Here is a 24,437-nt window from a genome sequence, read left to right as displayed (position 1 = left end):
TTAATGATGCAGAGGAGCCGGGTGCTGTGGTTGAGCTTCACACGCATTTCCCATTCTGTGCCAGCAGAATCCAGCACAGACTGACCAGGGCTGCCCTACAGCACAGCAGCTACCTGAGCCAGGGTGCTCCAGTGACCACAGCTTGGGCACTGCCACCTACCCACTAAGCTGTGCCAGATATCTGTGTGCCAGATCCTCTGGCCCAGCTGGAGATAAATTAATGGCTCTGCATTTTATTTTGCAGCTCACATGGCAAGAAATAGCTTACTAAGGCCATGTGGGTCAAGGGACCTTGGCTTAGTCCAGAGTGCCAGTGACATGGTCATCTCTAGCTGTTTTTATTCTTTTTTCAGCTCTTCTTGCTTTGAAGAGATCCTTACATACCCCAAGGCAGCCCCTCCCCTCCTCCAGATGAACTGCCTGGTGAGCACTCCCAGCTGCACAAACTCAGCATAAAAGGACAGCCCAGAAGCCATTCCCTTTGCCAACCACGTCCATCTCCCAGGGCCACGCAGCTCACAGGAGCTGTGACCCTTCCAGCACCCCCACCCTGCAGCAAAGGCACAGACAGCAGAGCTGTCACAGCACAGCACACATCACACCAGGGATGTCACCCCCTGCATCACCCCACTCCACACACACCACCTTCAAGGTGTCTTACTTCGTCCAGGGAGAAATAAGGCTCGTCAATCTCCCTCAAAGGGTCTCTCAGGAAGTTGAACATGAATTCCTGTACCTGAAGGGTATCTGCAGCCCAGAGCTCCTGCAAAGCCCAGGGGAGACATAAAAAAAGCCATTTCAGAATGTATTACTGCAAATCACATGCAGCTCATCCAGTTAGAAGCTTTAACCATTAAGGAGGCGGTTTTTGATGCAAGACCATCTCTGCCAGGAACTCAACTGTCAGCACAAATGCTGGATAGCACACAAGGAGGAAATCTGCCCTGCTTCTGAGTGGGCTTCATTTTCTCAATGCTGTGCATTTTTCTCTCTGATAGCTCCTCTGAACACATCTGCCATCCCTCCTCCCTCGGCAGCAGAAGCCAACCCAGCTTCCTTTGGCTCTCTCTCCCTGGGTTTGTTCTATTAGCCACCAAAACACTGCATCTCCCCACTGGTTAACTCCCTGCTGGCTGCAGACCACAGGCAGGGAGGTGGCAGTGGGGGGGCAGGGCAGAGCAGGAGCCACGAGCCATGGCAGTGCTTTTGCCAGCCAGCCCTGCCCTCCTGGAGGAGACAGGAGCCTGGCAAGAGCCAAGGGGTCTGTGCTGCCCACAACTGCACTGCTGGTGCCTGTGTGTGTGCCTGCACCTGCATGTCGTGCTTGCTGAATGACCCAAGATTGCTTTTAAATTGAAAGATCAGCAGCTGAATCCATCAGGTACTCCTCAGGAACTGCTGACACCTCCTGAGCAACAGGATGGACAGGACCTCTTGGCTGCAGCAAACCTTTGGTAACCGGCCAAGGTCACAGGCACTGGGTCAACCTCCACTGATCAGTTCCTGCCTCCTGGGACCCCCACTCCTCCCAGATCTCCTGGTTCCTTTCAGGCCAGGGTGCCCGGCTGAGTTCAGGTTTGCCCTCCCCAGCGCTTCCCCTGCAACACCTCCCACTCCAGACAGATGTGCTGTGCCAGGCAGAGCAGCCCACAGCCAAATCATCCCAGCTCCACAGCAAGGCTGCCCTTGGAGCACTGGATCCCTAATGTCACCAGTGCCTGCCCCGTTGTCCCTCCCCACTGCCTGTGTTGAGCTCACCCTCTGGTACTCCAGCAAAAACTTCTGCAGCTCCAGCAGCGACACCCTGAAGTGCTCAGACCTTTCTCCACCCCTGAGTCAAGCAGAGAGAGAGAAGCTTCAGTCACTCGTGCAGCACATCACGTGAGATGCCATCTGCCACCTCCCTGGCACGTGCAGCCAGGTGTGCCCCGAGCATGCAGCACTGAAGGAGTGGAGTGGGATGAGCTGAGGAGAGCAAACACATGTCCACCTCTCAGAACCAGGGACTGCTCCAGGAGCAGTACAGGATTCACACAGATGAGGGCATGGTAGCATGAAACTCTGGTGAAGGGCAGCAAAAACCATTAGAAGGACTAATTTGTAAAAAAAAAGAAATAAAAAAATAGAAGGGTCTGGCTTGTACCTGAGTGTAAAGAACTAAATAGGGGCAAGGTAGTTAAGGGGTGACTGCACAGGACAGACCTACAGGTATGCAGAGAATATGGACTCAGGAAGGCAAGCTGATAATCTCAAAAGACTGGTCCATGACTGCTGTGAGCCACAATGGACAGCCAAGAGCCATGCTGGGCACTAACACCACAAAACCCAAAGTGGACTGGGCAGCACTGGCTGCCCTGGGCAGAGGGATGAGCCAGATGGTCTGCGGAGGGTCCTGACAACTCTTTTCTATGGTTAGAGGGAAAAAAGGAAGGAAACCATTGGGAACGACCTGGACAAGTCAGTAAGTCTTTCACTCTTTAGCGCCAGTGTCTAAATTCAAGCTCTTTCTATCACAGCCTGGGTGGGGAGGGCTCTGCAGCCACCATGAGCATAATCCCTGGGAGATGGCTCAAGGTCTGATCACTTCCCATCAACCAATTGACCTGAGCTGGATCTCACTGGGATGTCTGGGAGGGAGGGAGCCCTTCCTGCCCTGAGCTGAAATGTCTACAGCAAAGATGCTTGTTCAGAGCACAGAACCACAGGCAGCACAGGAGCAGGAGGAGTGCATAATGCCTCATCCCAACATCCTGCTGCAGGTCCCAAAGCATGTTATGGAGCAAAAGGAAACAGCCCCTTCCCCAGCAAACACAGAGAATTATCCACCTTTCCAAGAACGGGACATCCATCTGCAAAAGAAGAAGCACAAGCATTAGGTTTGCACTCAGTAACTCCTTTACTCCCAGGAGATGAGCTCACCCCGAGGGTTAAGAAGTCAATTAACAGGGAATGCCCAGTAAGAAATATGCTTTCTCCCTTCCCTCTCCTCCCCTGGAGAATTCAGCTCTTACTGTTTTCTGGGCGCTGAACATCAGGCTGCGGTAGAGCTGCGCAAACTGCCCGTACGTGATATCCCCGTTCCTCTGCTCCACATCCTGAAAAAGAAACCAAAGCCAGAGGTTTTACTGGGGCCACAGGTAACTCTGCATGGCTGAAGGAGTGTCTCCTCCCACCAGTATCCCCAGGGAAAAAAAGAGGAAAAGGCCAAAACCTGTCCAGACCTTGCCTCCTGCGCAATGGCCTCAAGTTGTGCCAGGGGAGGTTCAGAATGGATAATATGAAAAATTCATGAAAACAGTGGTCAGACATTGGAACAGGCTGCCCAGGCAGTGGTGGAGTCACTATCCCTGCACGTGTTCAAAAAGCATGTGGCTGTGGCACTTGGGGACATGGTTTAGTGGTGGACATGGCAGGGTAATGGTTGGACTCAATAATTTTAGAGGGTTTTTCCAACCTTAACAAATCTGCCACAGTCTCTGCTGGGGCCAGTGGGACCCTGCAGTGCCCAGGACACAGGCACATCCCAAAATGAGTTCCACGATTCCCCAGGCCCACCCACATGAAGGCATCACCACGATGATAAAGTGTCACCACTTACCTGAACAGTTACAAAAGGATAACTTGATTTTTTGTTTGCCCAGAATATCTGAAGTGTCTGGAAACTGCAAGACCCAAAGTGTGTGCTCTCCTTCGGATACACCACTCTTTGGCCTCAGAGTTCTGTGCTGGTGGGAACAGCTGGTCATCTGGTCATCACGAGATGACCCTTCATCCCCAGGTCAGCGGTGATGCTGGCAGAGCATCACTTGGTGGCAGTGGGTTGCAAGAGCCAGGATGCAGGACCTGGTAGCTGGTTTGCACTCTACCCCACCAGCACCAAGCCCATGACTGGATCCAGGAGCAATGAGGGGAGTGTGGGAGGCAGGGTGGGGTAAGAAGAGGGTGCTGGCCACAAATGGGCCAGGGTGTGGCACCCAGTGGGAGCTGGCACCTCTTCAGTCACCACCGTGGGTGGGGGCCCTCCCAGGAAAGGCTGGGAGGCTCTGCAATATGCAAACACTCCCTGGGAGCTTAACCACCAGCAGGTTTTGCTCAAAGGCAGGCATTGGACTGCCGAGGGTCCCCAGAGCGGAGGGGTCACGCACTCACCGTGAGTCTCTCCCGCAGGAACCTCATGTTGGGGACGCGGTAGTTGACCTGAGACAACATGTTCTTCAGATCCTTGGCAGAGATCCTGGCTCGGCAGGGGAAAGAGGAGACACGTGTTCAGGAGGTCTGGGGTGGAGGGGTCTCACCCGGGGCTGGAACACCACATGCACGGAGAGGCTGTGCCCAAAGGGACATCAGCTGTGACACAAGGACAGATGTGTGACCCCAGAATGATGCTGAGGCTGAGACCAAAGGCAGAACGGTGGGGAGGATGTGGGGAACAAAGAGACATGTCTGCATTGTCAGTGGGGACTGCAAACTCTGCTCCTACAAGCTTCTGACAGAGCAGGGTGAGCCCAGCACCCTCAGCCCACTCAAGCTGATGCCACAGCTGACAGGCAGCACCCACTGCTTTAAAGGAATGACAAGAAAAGAAGCATTTTTCAAGGATCTGTGCCCCAACATGGATGCTGGGTGACCAATCCCCTTCCAAAACCCACTCCCTGGCCTGCTGGAGGAGGACAGGCTCTCTAAGTGGTTAGGACTCAGCTAATTTTATCTTAAGGAGAGGAAAAAAGCCATTTTCAGTCCCCAGCCACAGCACTGCCACGTCATGTCCAGCTGGGCTCTCCCAGCCACACACACCGCAGGCACAGAGCAGCCAGTGTGGCTGTGCTTCCCAAGGCCCTTCACACCAAATGTGCTGGTTCCTGGACCAGGGAAAGCTCCAGTGTCAACACTGAGCAGGATCCCACACCCCAGCAAGCACAGACAGGCAGGAAGGACCTCTGGGCTGCCCTTGCCTGTTCTGGAGCTGTCCCCACATGGGGCAACAGCCCTGCAGCAAGGAAAAACGAGGATGCCTCCCATCTGCAGGATTTAGTAGCAGAGGGGTCTGTGTCCAATCATTTTCTGGCAGCTCCTGCCTTAAAAGCAAGTCCTGGGAGTCCACCCCTGCAATCACAGATGGTGCTTTTGTCCCCCACTGAGCACGTGGGAATGCAGGATGCTCCCCATCCCACAAAGCGTAGGGCAAGTCTGACCCTGGAAATCCTTATGGCTTTGGGGTGCAAATATACAAATACCAGGGAAGATGTCCTGCACAGGGGATTTAACCTGGGTGGTGCACGCTGGCACTGACATGTACACCACATCTCTTTTACGCTCTCCCCTGAAAGCAGGGTGATCTCAAACAGCACAGGAAGGAGGAGGGATGGAGGGAGCTCCATGGAGAGGGAGAAACCGGCTGGTGTCAGGCGCTGCAGAGGCGAGGGCTCGGCAGCCAGCGGGACACAGAGAGCCCTTGTTCCTGGGCTCAGAGCCCTGGGGACCCGGACACACACGGCCAGAGCAGGACCTGGCCCAGCTCCTGTGCCGTGCTCAAGGCCAGCACCCGGCCATCCCAGGACGTTGCAGGGTCCTGCCACTCACTGGTAGAACAGGAAAAGAAAAAGAAAAAAAAAAGCTGGGAAATGGCCTCAGCCTCCCCATCCCTCACAGCTGTACAGTCAGCAACACACTCGGTGCCGGTATCTCCCCCTGCACCTCCACCTCCCTGGGCAGGTGAAGTCACCCTGGGGACTCAGAGTGAGTGCTCTGGGGAGGAGATCCTGCTCCTTCCCTTCTCCAACACACCCAGCAGCCATGGTCATGTGCAGGGTGCTGTGTGACACCCCCCAGGCAGGGGGTCCCAGCTATGGGTGACAGGGAAATGTGTGGAGCAAGCCAGGAGTACAACAAGAGATGCCCTCATGTGTCAGGAACCACAGCACGTAACAGTTGTCATGGGACCCCCAACAGGACACCCAGACTCCCCAGGGCCATTCTGCAGCAATCCCTTCTTGGTGAGAGCATGAGACTGCAAAAAAGCTCATGGAAAAAGAGCAGGAGGGGCTAGAAGAGCAGAACCAGCAGCAGACATCCCTGGAGACCTGCTGGGGCTGACACTCAGCTCTGGTGATGCTGAGCTGTTTCACAGGAGGTGCTGGAGCACAGCACTGCTCGTTGATGTGACAAGAGCAAGTCCTGTCAAAGCTGTGACCAGCATTTCCCTCTCAGCTTCAGGAGGAGGACAGGGTATGGAAGGATTTTATTTACTGTGTGTTATTCATGGTGTTAAAGTGTTGGAGACCTTGCATTAACAGCTCGGTAGTATTTTCAGACTGGAAAGTAAAAACAAAATAAACAAACTGATTTTTTCTACGGAACTTTTTTAAGGTTTCATGACAAACAGGCCAGAGGCCCAGCCCTCTCACAGGGGATGGAAATATTCCCCTGCCAGCCCTCAGTGCTGTAAATGCTGCTCCCAGCCATGGGCAGCTCTCCTGGCCAGAGGTGAAACAGTCTCCTCCACAGCAGTTAGGAAAAAAACCCCAGCATCCTGTTATCCTCCTCTTTCCACCTAACCTCCCTTGGAAAAACAAATACCCAAAGGCCCAGCAGCCAGCGAAAACAGCCACCATCTGCAGTGTGCTGGAAGGGACATCCCGGCACCCAGCCGGGGAAGGCGGAAAGAAGAGGAAAGGGCTCCGGCACAAGAGGCTGAGGCATGGGGTACACAAATGTTGGGAATGATTTCTGCAGCTGCCAAAACCCTGCCTGTTCTGGAAAGGATCAAGGATGGTGTGCAAGTGGTTTTTGTTTTTTCTTTTTTTTAAAAAAAAACCCCAAAAAATCACAACTCACTGTTTCCTTTGAAAACCCACTTCCAGGCTGAGGAGCAAAGGCAAAGAGCTCAGTGATATTAAATTTAATGCTGAAACGCCTCACAAGGGCCACAATTTAATCCAGGAGATGTGTATGTCCCATAACTGTAGCCTCTACCTTGTGGAAAACACATGGATGCTTGTAAAATGTTTGTAAAATGGGAAGACCCCAAAATCTTTCTACATCCCCTCTGTTGCTGTTTTGCTCCTCTCACTGCCTGGGCTGGAGCAGCAGCTCTCCTAATTAGGGAGAGGTTTCAGTGCAAAACCCTTGTGGTTGACAGGGAAGGAATATATTGGATTTTGCTGCCTTAATTCTAAATGCTAATAGAAAGGTGATATCAATGGAAACACCAGGGATGCAACAGGCTGGCTGTCAGCTCTGCTGACCTGCCTTGGCCAGACAGATCTGTACATGCAATCGCTTTTTGTACTGTTGGGATGCCATTTCATCAGTTTTACAGTTTTTAGAGGGAAAAAAGGACCAATTATTTTCACTTTTCCTGCACTCCTCCTCCAAAACCTCCACACAGCTACTCCTGCACCTGCCTCAGTGCTCTCCACTGCAGAATTATTATAAATAAATAAAATATTTATTTATAAATATTATGCCCAGCCACCACTGTGCATACAACCCAAGCCTGGATCTGAAAGGTGTGTAGCATATGCAGAGCAGCTGCAACAGATTAAAGCTCCTCTCCTTCCCTTTCTGCCTCAGTGAGGATTTATCCCTCCTCCGCAAAATCCCCGTGCACCCAGCAGTCCTCTCGTCATGCCACAGTATAAATCACTGCAAAGGCAAAAATGTCCAGTGCAGCAGGATTTTCCCCATGCAACACACTCCTGCCCTGCTCCCGGACAGGCTGAATTTATCCCCTGGCAGGCTGGTCAGGGCTGGCTGGCTGTCCTGGGAGGGACACAGCAAGGACAAAGCAGAGGATGCTCTGGACCCCAGTGTTCTGCAGCGAGCCCTGTCCAGACATCGGAGCATGGAAAGGGAGCAGGTGGGGCCCACGTGCTCCACAGCAGCCGGGGGGCAAGGGCTGATGCCCCCAGGGGAGCACATTAACATGGAGATCAATGCTGAAAGGTTAATGGGCTCAGTTAACATCACAGGGGAAAAGCTGTCCCAGGGATGAAAGGAGGCAAACAGCAGCAGCTCAGTAAGAGCAGAAAGGCAGCCAGCATGGGGACTGTAAAGCTGGTGATGGCAGTGGGACTGAGAAGAGATCGTGGTGGAACTCACCTCCCCAGCAGGAAAATGTCTCCTCCCTTATCTCATGGTGAATCATGACCCAGTTCCCTTCTCTCACCTCCTCATGACAGGTACAAGCATGACATTTTACTTGCTAGGACATCACTAAGCATTCACGCACCCAAGAGCCCCACAAAGCCAAGCAACGGGATGATCCATGGCCTCGTGGGCCTCAGAAAATGAGAACAGACCAAACAGGGTGGAGAGGAATAAACACAACCCAGTTCAGCCCTGATGGGGTGCCCTGAACTGTCTCTTGGCTCTTTGATGTCTGCTTCCTTGGGTGGTGCCAGCTGGGGGGAAGGTGTTTCACAGCTGTGGGCTCCCAAGGTGTTACTGGGTCTAAACAGCTGAGAAACAGGTCAGGGAAACAAGACAGCTTCTTAATGATTTTTAAAAATTCAGTTAAAATCAACCAGGGAAGTTTGGGACTTGGATTTAAGGCTCCTTAGAAATGAACATTAAAAGCCTAAAGAACCCAACAAAAAATCCAAACGAAGGCTGGGGTTTCAAGTCAAAGGTGAACCCTCCCAGCTCAAACCCTTCCCTGAACACGACTGCAAGTTTCTCCCTCCTTACCTGTCTTCCCGGTTGCGATCCAGGGAGTAGAACTGCTTCCGGAGCCACCTGGGCAGGAAGGCACAAACAGGTACACGCTCAGCCCCAGCTCCTCAACAACCAGCCCATGTTCCAATCTGCGTCTGGAAGATGCTCAGTGCCACACCATCCACTCCCACATCCCTCCTTCCCACCAGAGAGCCCAGCTCTGTCCCCTTTCCAGGGGCAGCCTACCCTGTTTTCATACAGGTGACATGCTCTGCTTTAAAAATGCCTCTGCACTGAAGCGCTACAGATAATACAGGCTGTGCACACGGGGAAACATCAATTTCATGGTAAAACTCCTTCTCCCTGATGCATGAGATCAAACTCTGGGGTCAACAGGATGAAGCCTCTGGAGTGCAGAGGCAGAAGTGCCGGGTCTGCGCAGCTCAGAGAGGGTCACTGTGCTCACCTTTTTCTGTCAAAACAGACAGAAAAGGGAAAAAAGAAAACAAGTACAGGGAAAGGACAAGTTTTCCTCACCTTTCAATCTGCAGGGGGGTGGGTGCCCTCAGAGTGTCTGCCACCAGCCAGTTCAGCCCCTTGATCCACATATTGACCTCATCCTCAGAAGTGGCTGTGGGAAGTGCACAGGAGAAGTGGGAAGAAGGGACACAGAGGCTGATCACCAACCCAAACCTCTTGGGACTATCCCCAGCACTTTATATCCCCTATTCCTTGCTTCATCCCCTTTCTGCTAACATTGCCCCACCACGCAGTTGCTCTGGCTGGCTCCTCTCTCTGGCAAGCTCCTGCTCCTCTCCTGTGGGATGAATGTGGCTGGCTGAACCTCTTGCCCCTGCTCCTTCAGCTCCCAAGAGCTGGGAGTTATCTTTGTCCCCAAGCAACAAGGCTGTTTACGTCCTGTGAGGATGACGTTCTGCCTCAGCCCTGTGCTGGCACAACCCCAGGGCCATGAGAGCTCTACCTTGCAAGCTGAGGGTCTTCAGCCGGAATTCTGTGCCATAGAGGACAACAAAGCAGTGAGAGTGGTCTGGTCGGAAACATGGATCCTCCTGGTACCGGTCAAAATCGCGGGAGTTCTTTCCTGGACGAATCTCTTTGATTTCACGAATGTCCACTGAGAGAAAGGGAAAACAAAGGGGATGTTCAGTGAATAGCTTGGAATTCCCTTGGCACTGGAGAAGGAAGGGCACAGATGAAGTGGATTTAGTCATCTGAAGAGCTGGGTTACCACCTATTACATGATGGCAGCCCCAGGCCTGCAGCCTGTAAGCACAGCCCCCTCTTACTGCTTCCCTAGGAGGTTCCCCCAGCCACCATCTCCCATTTTCCTCTGTGTTCCCCAAAAGTGGCTGAATGTCTTCCCCACAGGGATCCCCAGGAAGGGGCAGCTGTGAGCATGCTGGAGCATTAGTGCCAAGCAAGGAGAAGGAGCTGAAGAGACACCGGTAAGGGAGCATCTCACAGCCTCCCTCCCCAGAGGAAATTCTGGGAAAGGACTCCTATTGCCATAGAACAAAGAGAAAACAACAACAGCAGCAAGGCAAAAAAAAAAAAGAAAAAAAAAAAGCAACAAAAACCAAAACCCAACCCAAACCCAAGAATCTTTGCTTCCTGGAAAAATAATTTCTTAAATACTCGTGGGAATCAAATAACAACATTTCTGAGTCACGTTTCCAAAGCAGATGATGCTTCTGAGCAATGCAGGATGGAGATTACTGCAAACCTGGCATGTAATTCATCCCAATTAAACTCCACTTACTGTGCTCACTGTGGATTGTGTTGCCTTTCATTTCTATTTACTGCAGTTCAAAACCAGGCAGAAATGTGACCTGCTCATCACCCGCAGCAGCCACCGACAGCACTAAACTGCATCATGAGAGATGATGCTCTCTCCAAACCCCAGGGCAAGGCAGACACAGGGATTGACTTTGGGAGGACTTTGTAAAGCACAAAGAATGTGGGATCCTCTCTTGGATCCTGCTCTTGTGCAGCACTGTGGGTGTCTCTGGAGACAATGGCAGCCTGCTCATTGCCTGGCACAGGATATATCCAGACTGATCACTGTATGAATTTTGGGGGCGTCCTGTGCAGAGCCAGGAGTCGGACTTGATCCTTGTCAGGATATTCTGTGAATCTAATAACCCTCCAAAGCTCACCAAGTTGTGACAAGAGCAGAGAAAGATCCAGTTCCTTGGGGCTCCAAAGGAAGGACAGACAAGCTTCCTAGACTATGCAGGAGTTTTTGAGGCATCACCTACCCTTTGGAAAGGAGCTGGTTGGCAGTTCAAATGTTAGCATGCCCTGCCATAACCTTGCCCATGTGCTCACATCCATAGTGACGCAGAGGGTTATTTTAGCCCATAAAACCCCCTATCACAGTTCAGGTCTTTGCATCCAGGACATGCACGGGGAGGTTGAAGGCTAATCCTGTCCTCGGAGGACACAGGGTTTGACCAACACAGTGGGGAAAAACCTGGCAGATGGGTTTTCATAGTAATTTACCAGGCAATAACTAACTACCAAAGGAAGGTGCTGCAATATTCCTGGCCTGCCTTTGCACCAGACTGCAAGCATCCCGCCTGCACTTTGGGATGCTGCAGTGTTGGCCGTGTGCTCACCCCTCCCTGCACAGAGCTCCAACAGGTTACTAAGCAGTGAGGCAGAGCTGTCGTTACAAAGTGCATACCTAAAATCCACGCAGTGGAGAGAGCCCCGGAGCAAGTGAGGTGCTTATCAAGGCCAAAAGCACGCAGGGAATTCCTAGGGCAAAGGGCAGCCTCCGTGAGGATCGGGCAGGAACCTGCAGCCCACGCATGCTTGCAGCTGCTTGCTCCTCTCTCTCGTCCTCCCAAACCTGCCCGAGAGTGCCGGGGAAGGCGGCTTTGGGGTTTGGTTTGTGCAGCCCTCTTCTCACCACAGAGCAGCACAGAGCCTCTCCCACCCGCTGCCTCCAACACCTTCCTGGCCCCCTCACAGCTGCAAGGAAGTGACTCTGAGCAGGAAGCACAGCAAGCACAAATGCCACCATCCTGAACCAGCGAGGGCTGAAGCGATGCTGCCCTGCACCAGGCCTCCCTCCGGCAGCGCAGGACCGGGAGCCACCAGGGAAAGGAGGGGTGGAGGGATTTGGCTCCAGCTCAGGTCTCCCAGAGACACTCTGGAGGCTCTGCCATGCTCAGCACCAGCGAGTTTCCCAATCAGTGGTGGTGTGGGCTCCGTGACACAACCCACGTGTCCCACCACGGGGCTGCACCTTGAGCCCTTGCTGGGAAAGGCCTGCCAAGGATGTGGGCAAAGACACGGGGTCAAGCACCTGGTGGGGTCCCAGCTCCACAGGCCACACGCACACCTGGGCAGGGGAACAAGGACAGGTGACCAGGGGTAAGCCCTCCAAAGACAAGTCCTCTGTCACCAAGGTGAGCCTCCCCAAGCTGCCCTCTCCCAGAGCGTGCTGAGAGACAGAGTGCACAAACTGGTCCTTATCCCATCTGGGATGTGGCGAGAGAGGAAGAACCTGGTCCCACAGTGATGGCAGAAGGAAGCTCTCTGATGGAATATGAGCCCTGCTGCAGCCTGGCAGAGCTGGATGCCCCAGAGAAGAACCAGCAGCAGGCAGGGACGGATGAGCAGCGGATGAGATGGGAGGCCTGGAGTGGGCTGGCTCCTCTCCAGCCCTGCCGGGTGGGTGTGCAGACAGGAGCCAGGAGAGGCTCCAGGAAGGAGGCAGCAAAGCCCATCCAGCCCAGAGATGCTCTGAGCTCCCCACATAGTTCCACATTGCACACTGAGCTGTGTCACGGCTGTACAAACAGTTGTGCCCTTCACAGCCTCCCAAACTTCCCTCCAGCCCACTGCCAGAAGAAACAGCCTGGCCCCCCTTTGCCTCCAGCACTGAAGGAAAAAAAACAAAACAAAACAAAAAAAAGGGTCACATTTCTGGGCAAAGAGCCATCCTTTCAGCAAGAGTGGGTTGCATCAGAAAGAAAAAGCTGACCCCAGATCCACCTCCCTCATCATGTAAGAAAAAAACCCACCAAATTACCCTCTGGTTACATGAAAACCAGATCCACCCTTGAAGTCATTTAAAACTGAAACTTCATCCAAGGCTCATTTACCCGCTGATGGATAGGGTGTTGTAACATGTAAGGATAAGGACAGCCTGGAACAGGCTCTGAGGGTTGCAAAATCGCCACCTCCAGAGGATTTTTGGAAAGATGGAAAACTGATTCAATTTTAAAAAATAAAAAAATAAAAAAAGCCAACAAAAAGAACGTTTAGCCAGATTACTTTCCAGGATGGGTTTATCAGGGACAGCCTCCAAGCAAACACCCACCCCCTCAACAGGCACTGCTGGGTCTGTGTCTCCCTGGGGAGAACTGGTGCAGTGAGAGCCACAGGGTCACTGCCAGCCCAGCCTGACCTCAGCTGGCCGGCATGGACCGATCCTGCCCGGGGGCAGCAGAAAAGCCTCCAGCCTACTCACTCTAGCAAAGAAAAAGAGATTTACAAAAAGAGTCTTCCTGCTATTTAGCACTGTGGATCCCACTGAGCACAGCCATGTCGTCATCCCCAGGCTTCCCATCACTGGAAGGGGCACCGGGGGGTCAGGCGGCCCCCAGGGAGAAAGAGGAAAAAGACACGTATGTGTGTGTGAGTAGAAAACATGAAAAATCTATTATGCAACAGCGTGGAGAGCAAAGCAGTGCCAGCTCCCTTATCTCAGAGGGAGCCCCCTGAAGGGGATACTCGGGCCAGCAGTGGGCATTAGGAGCTGCAGGAGCCTGGAGGAGGATCCCGGCTCACGGGAGCTCCTGCGGGCACCCACAGCCGCCGATCGCCCCGGGCAGCCCTGCCCAGCCGGGGCTGCTCCGCACCCGCTCAGCGCCTCGGCTCTGCCGCTGCAACCCAACACCGCCTGCAAGAACAACAAAAACCCCACCAGAACTCCCCCGTGAGCTCGGGAACGGCCGGGAGAGCTCTAAGTGCTTCTCTGGCCGGGGGCCAGAGCCCTCAGCACCTCGCAGTCTGGAGCCCGTCGCCTGCCCTTCGCTGTTTATCGAGCCCCATCCACCTGCCGAGCCCCGGGTTTGTCCCTGCACAGCCCCATCCCCGGGCCGGGCTGCGGGAGGAATGGGGCAGATGGCAACCACCTGAGCTGGGATTCGGCTGCAGGGTAGAAACTGAGGTGGCTCCGTGTCGCACCCGTAATGAGCGCAAAAAGTGGGGTCCTGCCCTTTGTACCCCTTCGCAAGAAGCCAAGCAGTCAGTCCAACCAATTAGGAGTGCATCTCACATTAGTATTGGTGTTCAGAGTGGTAACAGCTCAACCTCTCAAGCCCACAAGCTTCCCTTCATCGACAAGCCTAAAGCAGACAGAGGAATGGTGAATTTGACATCCCTGCTCAGAGATGAGGTTACCGCACCCCCCCGCGCTGCTCAGCATCGGCTATCGGGTTTCCAGAGGAAGAGCCAGTGCCATTAACAGATGGCTTATCCAGACAGGACAACAAGAAACCAGCTGAGGCCTCTCATTTGACCTTAACTGGTTTTTCAGAGGGCAGAGAGCATGGCTGAGGCATCCACAGAGGCCAACAATCACCAAACCAGCAGCACCCTGTGCCCCAGTGCATCCCTCACCCCCTATGAACTAAAAAGGCCTTTGAGTTAGGCACCAAAATCCCTGTAAAATGTTCTGTCACTTCCCTTGCTGTCCCATGGAGGAGCCATCCTGGTGCCCAGGGGGCCACTGGATCCCACTGCTCTTGTTGCTACAACATGCAGGTGGTACTTCTGCCTCAGGAAAAGATGGAAAGTTATTTTCCCCTCCAGACTCAGCTCAGCTGTGTCTCAGGTTGTTCTAACAAGGTACTTCATCTCACCTGCATCAGCAAACTGGATTTTTGCTCCAAGCCACTGGATTTTGCTATGAAGCAACTGTCTCAATAGCACTACCCCAGAGCCAGCAACATCCATGCAGAAAGCACCTTGGGAGAGGAGATGCTGGGGGAAAAAACAGCTCAGTGGGCTGGAGATGGGACACGGGGAGCTCCTGATTAGCCAGGGTGACTGGGGCTAGCCTGGATCCCAACTCAGATCCTGGCTCACCTCTCAACAATCCCCGTCATTCAACATGGAATGAGTGGATCTGGCAGAGAGCTTAAACACCACCTGGGAAGTGGCACCTGGGCAGCAGTGGCGGCCCTGTGCAGCCCACGCAGGGCACACGGGGATGTGCTGGCTGCTCTGTGGGCACCGGGGCTTCCTGCCTGAGCCTCTGCCTGCCACTGCCTCTGCTGTGCCCCCCCAGTCACATGTGCTGTGGCTTCTGAGCTCCTGTTCCTCCCTCCCCTGTCCCCCCTCCAAAATCCTTATCACCTGCAGAGGAAGCTACAGGAGATGAGCCCGGAGATTAGGAGATGCTGCTCTGCTGCATCGCTCTGCGGGCTGGAGGAGAGGATGTGAGGAAGAAACTTTCCCTCCTCCACCCCACACATATCCCACCTTAGGGGCTGGAACAGGGAGACAGAGGGACAGACATTGCTTCTACAGGGCATGATGGCCTCTTCCCAGGCAGCCTTGCCAGCATCAGCCTCACACAGGTGGCCTTCAAGAGCTCTTGAACATCCTCTTGATGTGAGAACCAGAGGCAGCTGTGGGCTGGCAGCTGCCTGACCTGTTATCGTCAGCACATCTCTCCCGCTCCCCCTCAGCTGCAAGAAAATATGGGTAAAAAACCAAAGCTGATCCTCCAAGTGAGTGAAGCAGGATGCTGCTACCTCACAGCCTCTGCCCACAGGCAGTGGTGGGGAGCTCAAGGAGACAGGCAGCAGATGGCAGATGCCAGGCAAGGGCTCCAGCAATCCTCCTTCTGGAATGCACTGGGGATCCCTCTTGTCCTCCATGGAAATTTTGTCTTTGTGAAGCTGTGGGGTTTTATACCAAATCCCAAGACGGGCATCCAGGGCTGCTGCTTGTACCCACTCCCACACACAAGGCTGGCACCTGTGAGAGCCCTGGACTTGTTGCACTGTCACCACACAGGACATGGGAGCACATCTCCACCCCAAAGAGAGGCAGAGCTGCTCCAGCTGAGGCAAAGCCCCAGATCTTGCTTGCACAGATGCTGCTCTGAAGATGTTGGTGTCCCTGTCCCAGATGAAATCAGGCTGGTGGCAGCCAGCGGAGAGACCCTTCAGTCATCGCTCTGTCTGAGAGGCACAAAGTTCCACTGACTCATCTGGAAAGGGGAAGCTCAGCACTGGTGCTCTGGACAGCCTGTTTAGGAAAGGCTCCACAATCCACCCCCAAGGTGACCTTTATTCTGCACAGCATCGCGGGTTCCATCCCCCTCAGCCCTGCCTGGGAGAGAAATGCAATGACCTTAAAGGAGCAGAATGAACCGGAGGGAGGATGGGATGAAGATCTGTGAGCACAGCTCCTGCCTCTGCCACTCTTCCTCCCTCCAGGGAAGCTGATCTCTGTACAGCTGTAAGGAGATCCACGGGTGGACAGGGACAGATCGAGGAGGCACCAAAACATGCTGTGTCTCAGCATGGAACGGGGTGAGAGGCTCAAGGAAGCCGCTCTCTGAGCAGGTGTCCTTCATGGAAGGGCTGAACAGGGAGCCCTTCTGTGCAACATCTCTGCATCCCTCTCCTGGACCTTAGAGGGTCACTGATGTCCCCAGGCTCTCAGCCAGCCAGAGTGCTCCCTGCCAGTCAGGGGAAGGGGATGGGACCAAGCAGGACAGAAGGGCAGATATGGCAACCCAGCAGTTCCAAATGCACAGCTCACCAGCTCACAGCCTGACAGCCGGGAGCCTGCCAGGGCCAGTGAGGAAGCCCTGGCAGAGGTGGATCTGGGGACCCGAGTGTCCAACAGGACAGGAGAGCAGGAAGCTCTCCTTGGAGCATTTTGGGGATTTCTGCACCCAACAAAGGTGCCTTCTCAACTTTCATGCCCAGGGATTATGCCCTGTCACAAAGCAACTGGAGACAAGAGAGACCACACACTGTCCCCAGGACAGGGCACAAAGGCAAGGAGTGAAAACCAAAGGACAGAAAAGATTTGTCACAGTGGCAGCAAATGTCAGCCATGTTCAGATGCTGTGACTCAGTTTTCATCCGTCCCACCAGACGAGGCAATCACGTTTCCGTGACAGCGATTTAACAACAGAGGTGCCTGTAGGCCAGGACCCTCAGTGGGCAAGAGAAGTGGCTTGTCCCTGTCCCTACCAGGGCTTGAACTCTGCAGTGTGAGGGACATGTTGGGAAGAGAAGGATTGGATAAAGATCCCATCTGCTGCTGAGCTGTTCGAGGTCACCACAACAGCCTGACCTCTTCCTACCCCGTGCTCAACTCAAAAGCTGTTCTGAGACTGGCAGGGTTGAGTATTTGCCAGAGCACAGATGTGACTCCAGATGTGTGCCCTCCCCTCGATCTGCCTCCGTGCCAACTGTGTGTGGAGAGGCCCAAGGGCAGGACCAGCTCAACCAATAAATGCAGGAGGCACCTCCTCCTGGCACCTCCTTCCTCCCTGGATTCTCCGCGAGAGTCCCTTCCACCCACCCCAACATGAACCAGAGCAGCTGCTGGTGAAATCAAACCTGTCCCAACGTGGCTGGAAATGGAAACAGTGACTCTCCCTTCCCTTTCCACCAGATTTGCTTTACCGGCACTAACCACAATGGGACTCCCCTGGGCTGGCTTCACCTGCCAACGCCAAGGCAAGATTTTGGGGGATAACCAGCCAAGGGCACCTCCTTACAGCACCATCCACTGAAGATGTCCAGGCACTGAGCAGACACTATCCAAGCCACACACTGCCCCGGCAGGCAACAGCATTTTCAGTTTATGGGGGAGAAGCAGAAGCTCATGGTGATGGTGTGAAACCACCTGGGATTGTTTTTTTTTTAAATGACCTCCCAGAACTGGAGACCTCTTCCTGCTTGTACTCCAACCTGCTCCATGGTTCATATCAAACCTGATGTATCAATGCTCCAAAAATTTCATGCCCTCACCTCTAGAGGTGATGTGCCCCAGAGCCAGAGCTGCTGGGGATTACAGGGGCAATACTCCAACCAGCAGCAAGACCTTGAGAACAGGCTGACACAAGGCACTACAGGACGTGTGAGATGTGGAAGAGAAAAAAAACCCAACAAAAATCAATTTCTGCCGCTTTGCTGGGACACAGAGACAAGCAGAGCCAACTCCCCACTGCCCCGGCACTGCTTGGGGCCTGCTCTGGAGCCAGGGACACAGCTTTTGGGTTTTCTGAAGCTGAGGAGGGCTGTGAGCTGGCAGGGACAAGGACTTAACAGGACAAGGACTACAAGCTCAGGAGAGAAGGGGGGTATCCAGAGTGCCCTGGAATCCTGGCAAGAGGAGCCAGAGGTGGATGAGTGATGTCTAAGGGACAAGTACCCAAGCACAGGAGCTTGGAGAGACAAGGCAGCAGGCTCTGTGTCCTGCTCTGATGAGCCCAGGGGCACGAGAGCCTCACACCAAGGAGGACCTTGACAGGCAGTGTCCAAATGCTCAGCAAACAAACCCAGCCAGTCCCTGCCCCACCTCCTGCCAGCTGGGAAGCAGATCTATGGGGCGCAGATTTCCAGGGCAGGGAGCCAAGGGGGTGAAAGTCCTCTCGGACATTCCCTGCTCCCAACACGGCCAAGCCCCCACCTGCAGCCAGCCCTGTTATCTGACCTGAGCTGAGGATTACACCCCCGGAGGTGAGGAGGAGGAGGAGGAGGAGGGATGAAGGATGCACCAGCACATGCAGGGGGGATGTCCCTTAATCACCACACCATCAGCACTTCTGGGAGCAAGTAAACAGGAAAAAGACTCTCAAGCAGCTGTTCTACCCAGCGTCCCTGCGGAGCACAGCCTGCAGTGACAGCCTTCCTTGATGTGGCGATTTCCAGCCCTGCTTGGCCTGGCCCTACCACGGGGTGATGCTCAAAGGGAGCAGGATGGGGCTCTGCACGGGGCAATCCCAGGAGGAGAGGAGCACAGGATGCCATAGAGGGAATCAGAGGAGCTCCAGCAGAGATGGAGAGGAGGACAGTTGGAACAGCTCCTGGAGTCAGGAGGCAGCAGAGCAGCCACAGCATCGCTGTGCGTCACCCAGAGCACAGTGGCCCTCCTGCAGCCATCCCTCCAGGCACTGGGATCCCGGCAGGGCAGGAGGGGACACACCCCACATCCAGCTCCTGAGGGAGGGAGTTTGGAGCTAGCAGAAAAGGCAACCCTTGTCCCTAAGACAATTCAGTCAGTAGGTCACTTCCTGAAGGTCCATGACTGGGAAGGCAGGAATCCTGCACACCCCACATGGATAAAGGGGTGAGCTCCAAACACAAGGCAGCACAGGTCTGGGATTCCATATGTCAAGGCAGGAAAAAAAAAAGAGTAATATTCCAAGAAAAAGAAAAGAAATGCATTTGTAATGGGTTGGGGAGAAAACACGACCTGTGAGTCACAGTCCTGCCCCTTCTGCTGTGGCTTTTGGCCATTGTGTCCTTAAAGCCAGTGGGCAAACAGCTCAGCACAGCATCCCACATCACAGGAGATCATGTGCCAGACCATGACCTTCCCTGGGAAGACTTTAAACCAGCACCATGGGTTTGCCTGGCTTGGGCAGCCAGGAACGCTCTAGGGCACCCTACTGACAGTACAAGAGGGCACTGACCAAAACCTCAGAACCACAAATGTTTGCAAATAGAAGGGAGGAGCTGCAAATGAAAACAAGGGAGAGGTCCACCCCAGACTCTAGAAGGCTTTCCACAGCTCCCCAGCCAGCCAAGTTCAGGACGCCCCATTCCAAATCAGGCTAAAGAGCCACGAGACCACAGGGACAGCAGAGCTCGAGCTAAAAAGTAGTTTGAAAAATCACAAAGACTTTCAGAGTATGGGCTGGCAGCATCCTAAAGCTCTGACTTGTACAGATTTAGAGTGGCCAGCTTCTGCTAGAAACACCAGCCCGTGGCTGTTTGGGTGCTCAGGGTGCTCCACAATCCCAAATCCTCCTGCCATCCAGCGTATCAAGGTGTTCAATAGATGACAAGGACAGATCAAGAGGCAGCAAGGTGCTCAGAGATATGGACACCTGGGACAGGAGGGATGAGCCTGGCAGATCAGAAGCAGACAGCCCTGGCCTAGAGTTCCGAGTGCTGGGGGATCTTCAGAAAGGCTGAAAATTCCCAGAAATGAGGAAGTTTCTCATTGGAGTCAAGCTTTTTCCATGTAAAACAGCACTTTGTGCAAAATAGGAATACTCAAAACTGAAAGATTAAAACCATTTAGAAGGACAGCTTTTTCCAGCACTACAGAGTCCCTTTAGGAATGGCTCCTGTCACCATGTCCCTTCCTAAGGGCTCTCCCCAGTCTGGAAGATACCCTCCCACCACTGTCTGATGTAACACCTCCGGCAGCGAAACCACGCTTGGCGGAACAGATGAGCAGGGAAAAGCCATGAGATCACCTACCCACCCCCGTGCAAGCAGGATACAGTCACTGGCAGGGGTTGTGATAGATGTTAAACTGATCTCATATGGGACCCCAGCAGCACAGCCAGCAGCAGCAAACACCATGACCAAGTGAGCTCACAGGTTTGCTGGGACAGACACAGGTTTCTGTGAGCATCCCCAGATGTCAGGCACCACACAGCTCTCTCCATACAGCTGCTGTACATCTGTTGGATACTCAGACCCGTCTCCTTTTATCCTTCTCTAGACAGGTATCCCTGCAGTTGCTCTACTCCAGCATCATCGTCCACCATCCACTCTCCAAGCCTGTTTGGCCAAGGGGAAGAAGGGAGGATGTGGGGGGGAACTTTTCAAAAGCATTGTAAGAGCTTCAAAATTTTCTGATTTCTACTGCCCTTAAACCTCAGAGAACACTAGAAAAGTAAAAAGTCTTCTCCACTGACTTCAGACATTTCCTTTTAGGTTCAGACAGTGGGTTTTAAACTCAGAGCTGCTCGGGTTTTCTGTGCTCAAAGGCCCACACCTCCTCACCACACGCTGCAAGTTCTTCCTGGACTCCCCACACCCTCCTTCGCTGTGAGCTTTACACTGGGTCTCACCAAACCTGCAACAGCTTGGGAGCAGGGACACAGCACAGGGGCTGGCTGCAGCCCTGCCAGGCCACACAGCTCCTAGAGCCAGTGTCACACACCTCTGAGCCCAAAACTACCAGCCCAGCTCTTGGCTGACCCTGCATAAAGCACAGACTGTCACTGTCGGCCAGTCACTACCAGACCACAGCCCAGCACCAGTGTAGTGCTGGGGTATTCCCACAGTCCTGCAGGACAGCAATCACAGGCTCATGTGGAAGAGAGCTCACAGCTCCTGCCATTCAGTCCCATGGCCTGGATGAGATGCTCAGCATGAAATGTCTGTCAAGCCAACTCCAGCAGGACCCCACTTTGGCAGAGACAGAGAAGTTGGACACGCAGTCAAACATGCTCCACTTCCAGCAGCTTCTGAAGTTGCCATCCATGGGCTGAGCTGCTGCAGCTCATCAATAAGTCTGCAACTCGAGAAGTTTGTGTGATGTAGCCAAAACTGTAAGGCAAGTCACAACTGAGGGTCTGTTCTGAGAGCTCCTGCTCCATTCCAAGTGTTGCCAAGTTTTACATCCTGGCCAGGCACACTGGTTTGATCTGGGTCAGTTCCAAAGGGACACAACAGCCCCAGTGCTCTCTGGAGGGGAAGGTCCCAGCCCAAGAGCAGTGCCCAGGTTCCCAGGAACACAAAATTTACACAAAGTCTGCACTCCTGAGCAACTCAGTGGCCGAGCCTGCTCTGCCACAAGCAGCACTTGGGGACTGGGACCTCAGGACTGCTCAGGGCTGGGGACTTTAGCCCTGACTCCTGCCGAGGCTGCAGAGCCCTTCCTCCTGTGACTGCAATCTGTAAGATATGCAGGAGGTCACAGGCCTGCTCACAGGGGGACAGGCCACGGGCACAGCTGACAGTCGGCATGTCCTGGGGATGTTCACAGTGCAGCCACTGCCATCAGATAACGGAGCCGAGCAAATGCTTTGAGATAAGGATGGCCATCGACGCTGTGCAGCCAAGGCAGCTCAAACAGAGCAGCAGAGAGATCACAGACGGGGTTGGGCAACTGCTGGCTCAGCCCCTCAGCTTGGAGATGGGGCACGTTAAAGTCCTGTACGAAATCCCACAACAGAACTGTGCCAGGTGACGGAGCTGAGCGTGGCACCTCTTTGCACGCTCTCTGCAAGGCCAGATGTTCAGATCCAGCTCACTCAGGTGCTCCTGTCGCCACACATGGTGTCCAGCCAACAGGCGAGGAGAAAGCCAAGCCCTGAAAAACTCAGGCCCTTGATGTAGTTGAGAAATAATCAGTCCAACACTATGCAAAACCTCTCCAGCACATTCTAATTAGTGGGCTTGAACCCCACAAGCCAATTCCTTCCACGTGGCTGACTGGCAGAGAAAGCAACCAGATGGACGGATGACGTGGGTGCAGGTACTAGAGGAAACACTGCCCTCCCAGCCAGCCAACTTCCAGCTGCTCCCCAGGTTGCAGAGAAGCTTTTGAGATGCCAAAGGAGGAGGTAATGCATCTTACTGCAAGAGCAGGGGTCTTTTAACCTGCTCCTCCTGGAAGATGCTACCAAGAATAAAACTGGGATGACAAAGGGATGTGAAGTGAGGGGAGAGGCTGTTTCAGTTTGGAGGTGAAGGCAGAGCAGAGCTCACTTGCTTTGTGTGTAGCACAAATGCCCATCGTAAGCAGGAAGGGGACTGGTAACAACACAAAAAACCTGCCCTCGAGAAACTCCCACGGCAGAGTGTCAGCAAGGGAAGCTTCAACCACTCTGACAGTCACAAGCCACGCTCCCCCCTTCCCACCCCGGCCATTCTGCAGCCCCCTGCTCCAGGCACCTCAAGGTGAGTTCCCTCCTCCATTCCTGCCCACAGCAGGGGCAGCATCCTGCATCCGTGGGTGGTGGAGCAGGAGGGGACCCTCCAGTGCAGAAGCCATCCTGCACCCCAAGAGGAGCCCACTCTGAAGTTATTTCATCCTTGAAAACCATTTCTGGCTTGCTCGCTTCTTAAGAGCTCCAAGCTCCTCAGCTTAAGCCAACGGCCCCAAAAAAAACATAATTAAGAAAGAAAACGCTGTGCCCCAGTGGACTAATGAAAGAGGCTGGTGCTTGAAACGGCTGAGGCGAGTACGAGCCACACTTCAGAGCCACTTTGCATTAATATTTTACAGCTCATTTCTTTTCTTTCACACAGGCAATGGCTTTTCTCCACCTCCAAGGGACTGAGCTCATTTCACTGAAAGCAAGAATGCAACCAGGGTTTTTTTGAGGTAGTTTTTTTTCTCCTCTCTCTCTCCTATAAAACAAACATCTGCTCCAAATTTTCAGCTCACTCTCTGAGCAAACTCTCTGAATTTTCTGACGTGTTTCAAGGCAAACAGTTTAATTTGAAGCTGGCCTATAAGCCCCCAGCATATGAAGGTAAGAATGCAAGACCCTTTTTTATTAAAAATAAAGAATCAGTTAACACAGGAAGTTTAGGAAAAAAAAAACCATAAAAGACAACTGACTTGAGAGATTAGCTCTACTTTGCTCTGGGTGATTAACAAAAAGAATAGAAAATTATTAGCACTCTTCCTATTGTGGCAGCCAGGCCCTCTGCAGAGTTGATTAGCAAGAAAGCAATGCATTGGTAATTAAACCTAGCTGGAACCCTATGGATAAAAACAAGTATTAATTGAAAAAAAACGCCTTTTTCTTTTCTTTTTTTTTTTTTTGTTGGCACAAACCAGGATTGCATTTTGCACAGTTTTGAAAAAGTTACAGCAGAAGAAAGCAACTGCTTTGGAAAGGGAAAGGCTTCCTGCCCAGGAGAGCTTCCCCCTCCTCCCAGCCCTCAGCTCACAGAGATTCTCAGCACTCTGGAGTGAGCTGAAGAGCTCAGCGAAGAGCAGGGTCCTGTCCAAGAGAAGAGGCTCTTCCTGTGGCAGCCCAGCTGGCTGCAGGCCCTGCTCTGCCCGCTGCCCAGCCGGAGCTGCTCACGGAGGGCAGACGTGGGGGACACACACAGTGACAGTCAGCACACAAGGTCACTCTTTATGCAGCGCTCACAAAGCCCTACACAAGGCAGGGGATGAGGAGAGGGCTCTCACACCAGCAAGGGCTCCTCGCTCGTGGTCCCCCAGCACCTCCCGGCTCACGGGCAGGCAAAGCTGGGCAGCTTCATGGTGGCCAGTGAGGCCGGCTGGTTACCTGTCCATCTACAGCACACGTGGTGATGCCACTCAACCTTTCACAGAATCACAGAATCATTAGGGTTGGAAAAGTCCTCTAAGACCATCCAGTCCAACCATTAACCCAGCACTGCCAGGTCCACACCATGTCCCCAGGTGCCACATCTACACAGGCTCCTCCCCAGCCAGCATCTCCCTGGTCCAACCTCCCTGCTGTTAGGAGATGCTGAAGCACACAGAAGCCTTTGTCCTTAAGTGCCAAAAGTTCCTTGCAGAGGTTAGTCAGACTCTGCTTGCTTCAGTAAGTAACTTGAAATAAAGGGTGGCACATCACCTCTGGGCAGGGCAGCGTGGCAGGGTGAGGGAACTCAGAATGACAGCCCCATGCTGTTGAGGCACCACAGGCACAAGGGACAGGGGTTCCCTGGACCTCTCTCCAGCACTGGGGTGACTTTCAGCCTGCTCAGGCTCTGCTCCCCTCTAAGCTCCACATCTGTGCACAGAAAGCCAAG

The 24,437-nt window shown here is 53.5% G+C and overlaps 1 protein-coding gene across 4 annotated transcripts in view; it reads right to left on the bottom strand.

Annotated features, from left to right (window-relative positions):
- The window catches only part of PLCG1 (phospholipase C gamma 1), a 43,087-nt gene that overhangs the window by 15,198 nt on the left and 3,452 nt on the right, over nucleotides 1–24,437 (bottom strand). For all 4 annotated transcript variants that reach the window (XM_032127443.1, XM_032127445.1, XM_032127444.1 and 1 more), the window contains exons 2-9: nucleotides 9,638–9,790; nucleotides 9,193–9,286; nucleotides 8,689–8,736; nucleotides 4,150–4,234; nucleotides 3,012–3,095; nucleotides 2,827–2,849; nucleotides 1,759–1,831; nucleotides 662–763 (exon numbers count right to left, since the gene is read on the bottom strand). In XM_032127443.1, coding sequence (XP_031983334.1) covers nucleotides 662–763; nucleotides 1,759–1,831; nucleotides 2,827–2,849; nucleotides 3,012–3,095; nucleotides 4,150–4,234; nucleotides 8,689–8,736; nucleotides 9,193–9,286; nucleotides 9,638–9,790 — 662 coding nt within the window. The remainder of the gene's footprint in view (nucleotides 1–661; nucleotides 764–1,758; nucleotides 1,832–2,826; nucleotides 2,850–3,011; nucleotides 3,096–4,149; nucleotides 4,235–8,688; nucleotides 8,737–9,192; nucleotides 9,287–9,637; nucleotides 9,791–24,437) is intronic.

Source organism: Corvus moneduloides, chromosome 17 (assembly GCF_009650955.1).
Source record: "Corvus moneduloides isolate bCorMon1 chromosome 17, bCorMon1.pri, whole genome shotgun sequence".
Taxonomy (NCBI): Eukaryota; Metazoa; Chordata; class Aves; order Passeriformes; family Corvidae; genus Corvus; species Corvus moneduloides.
This window is presented reverse-complemented; position numbering and strand designations above follow the sequence as displayed.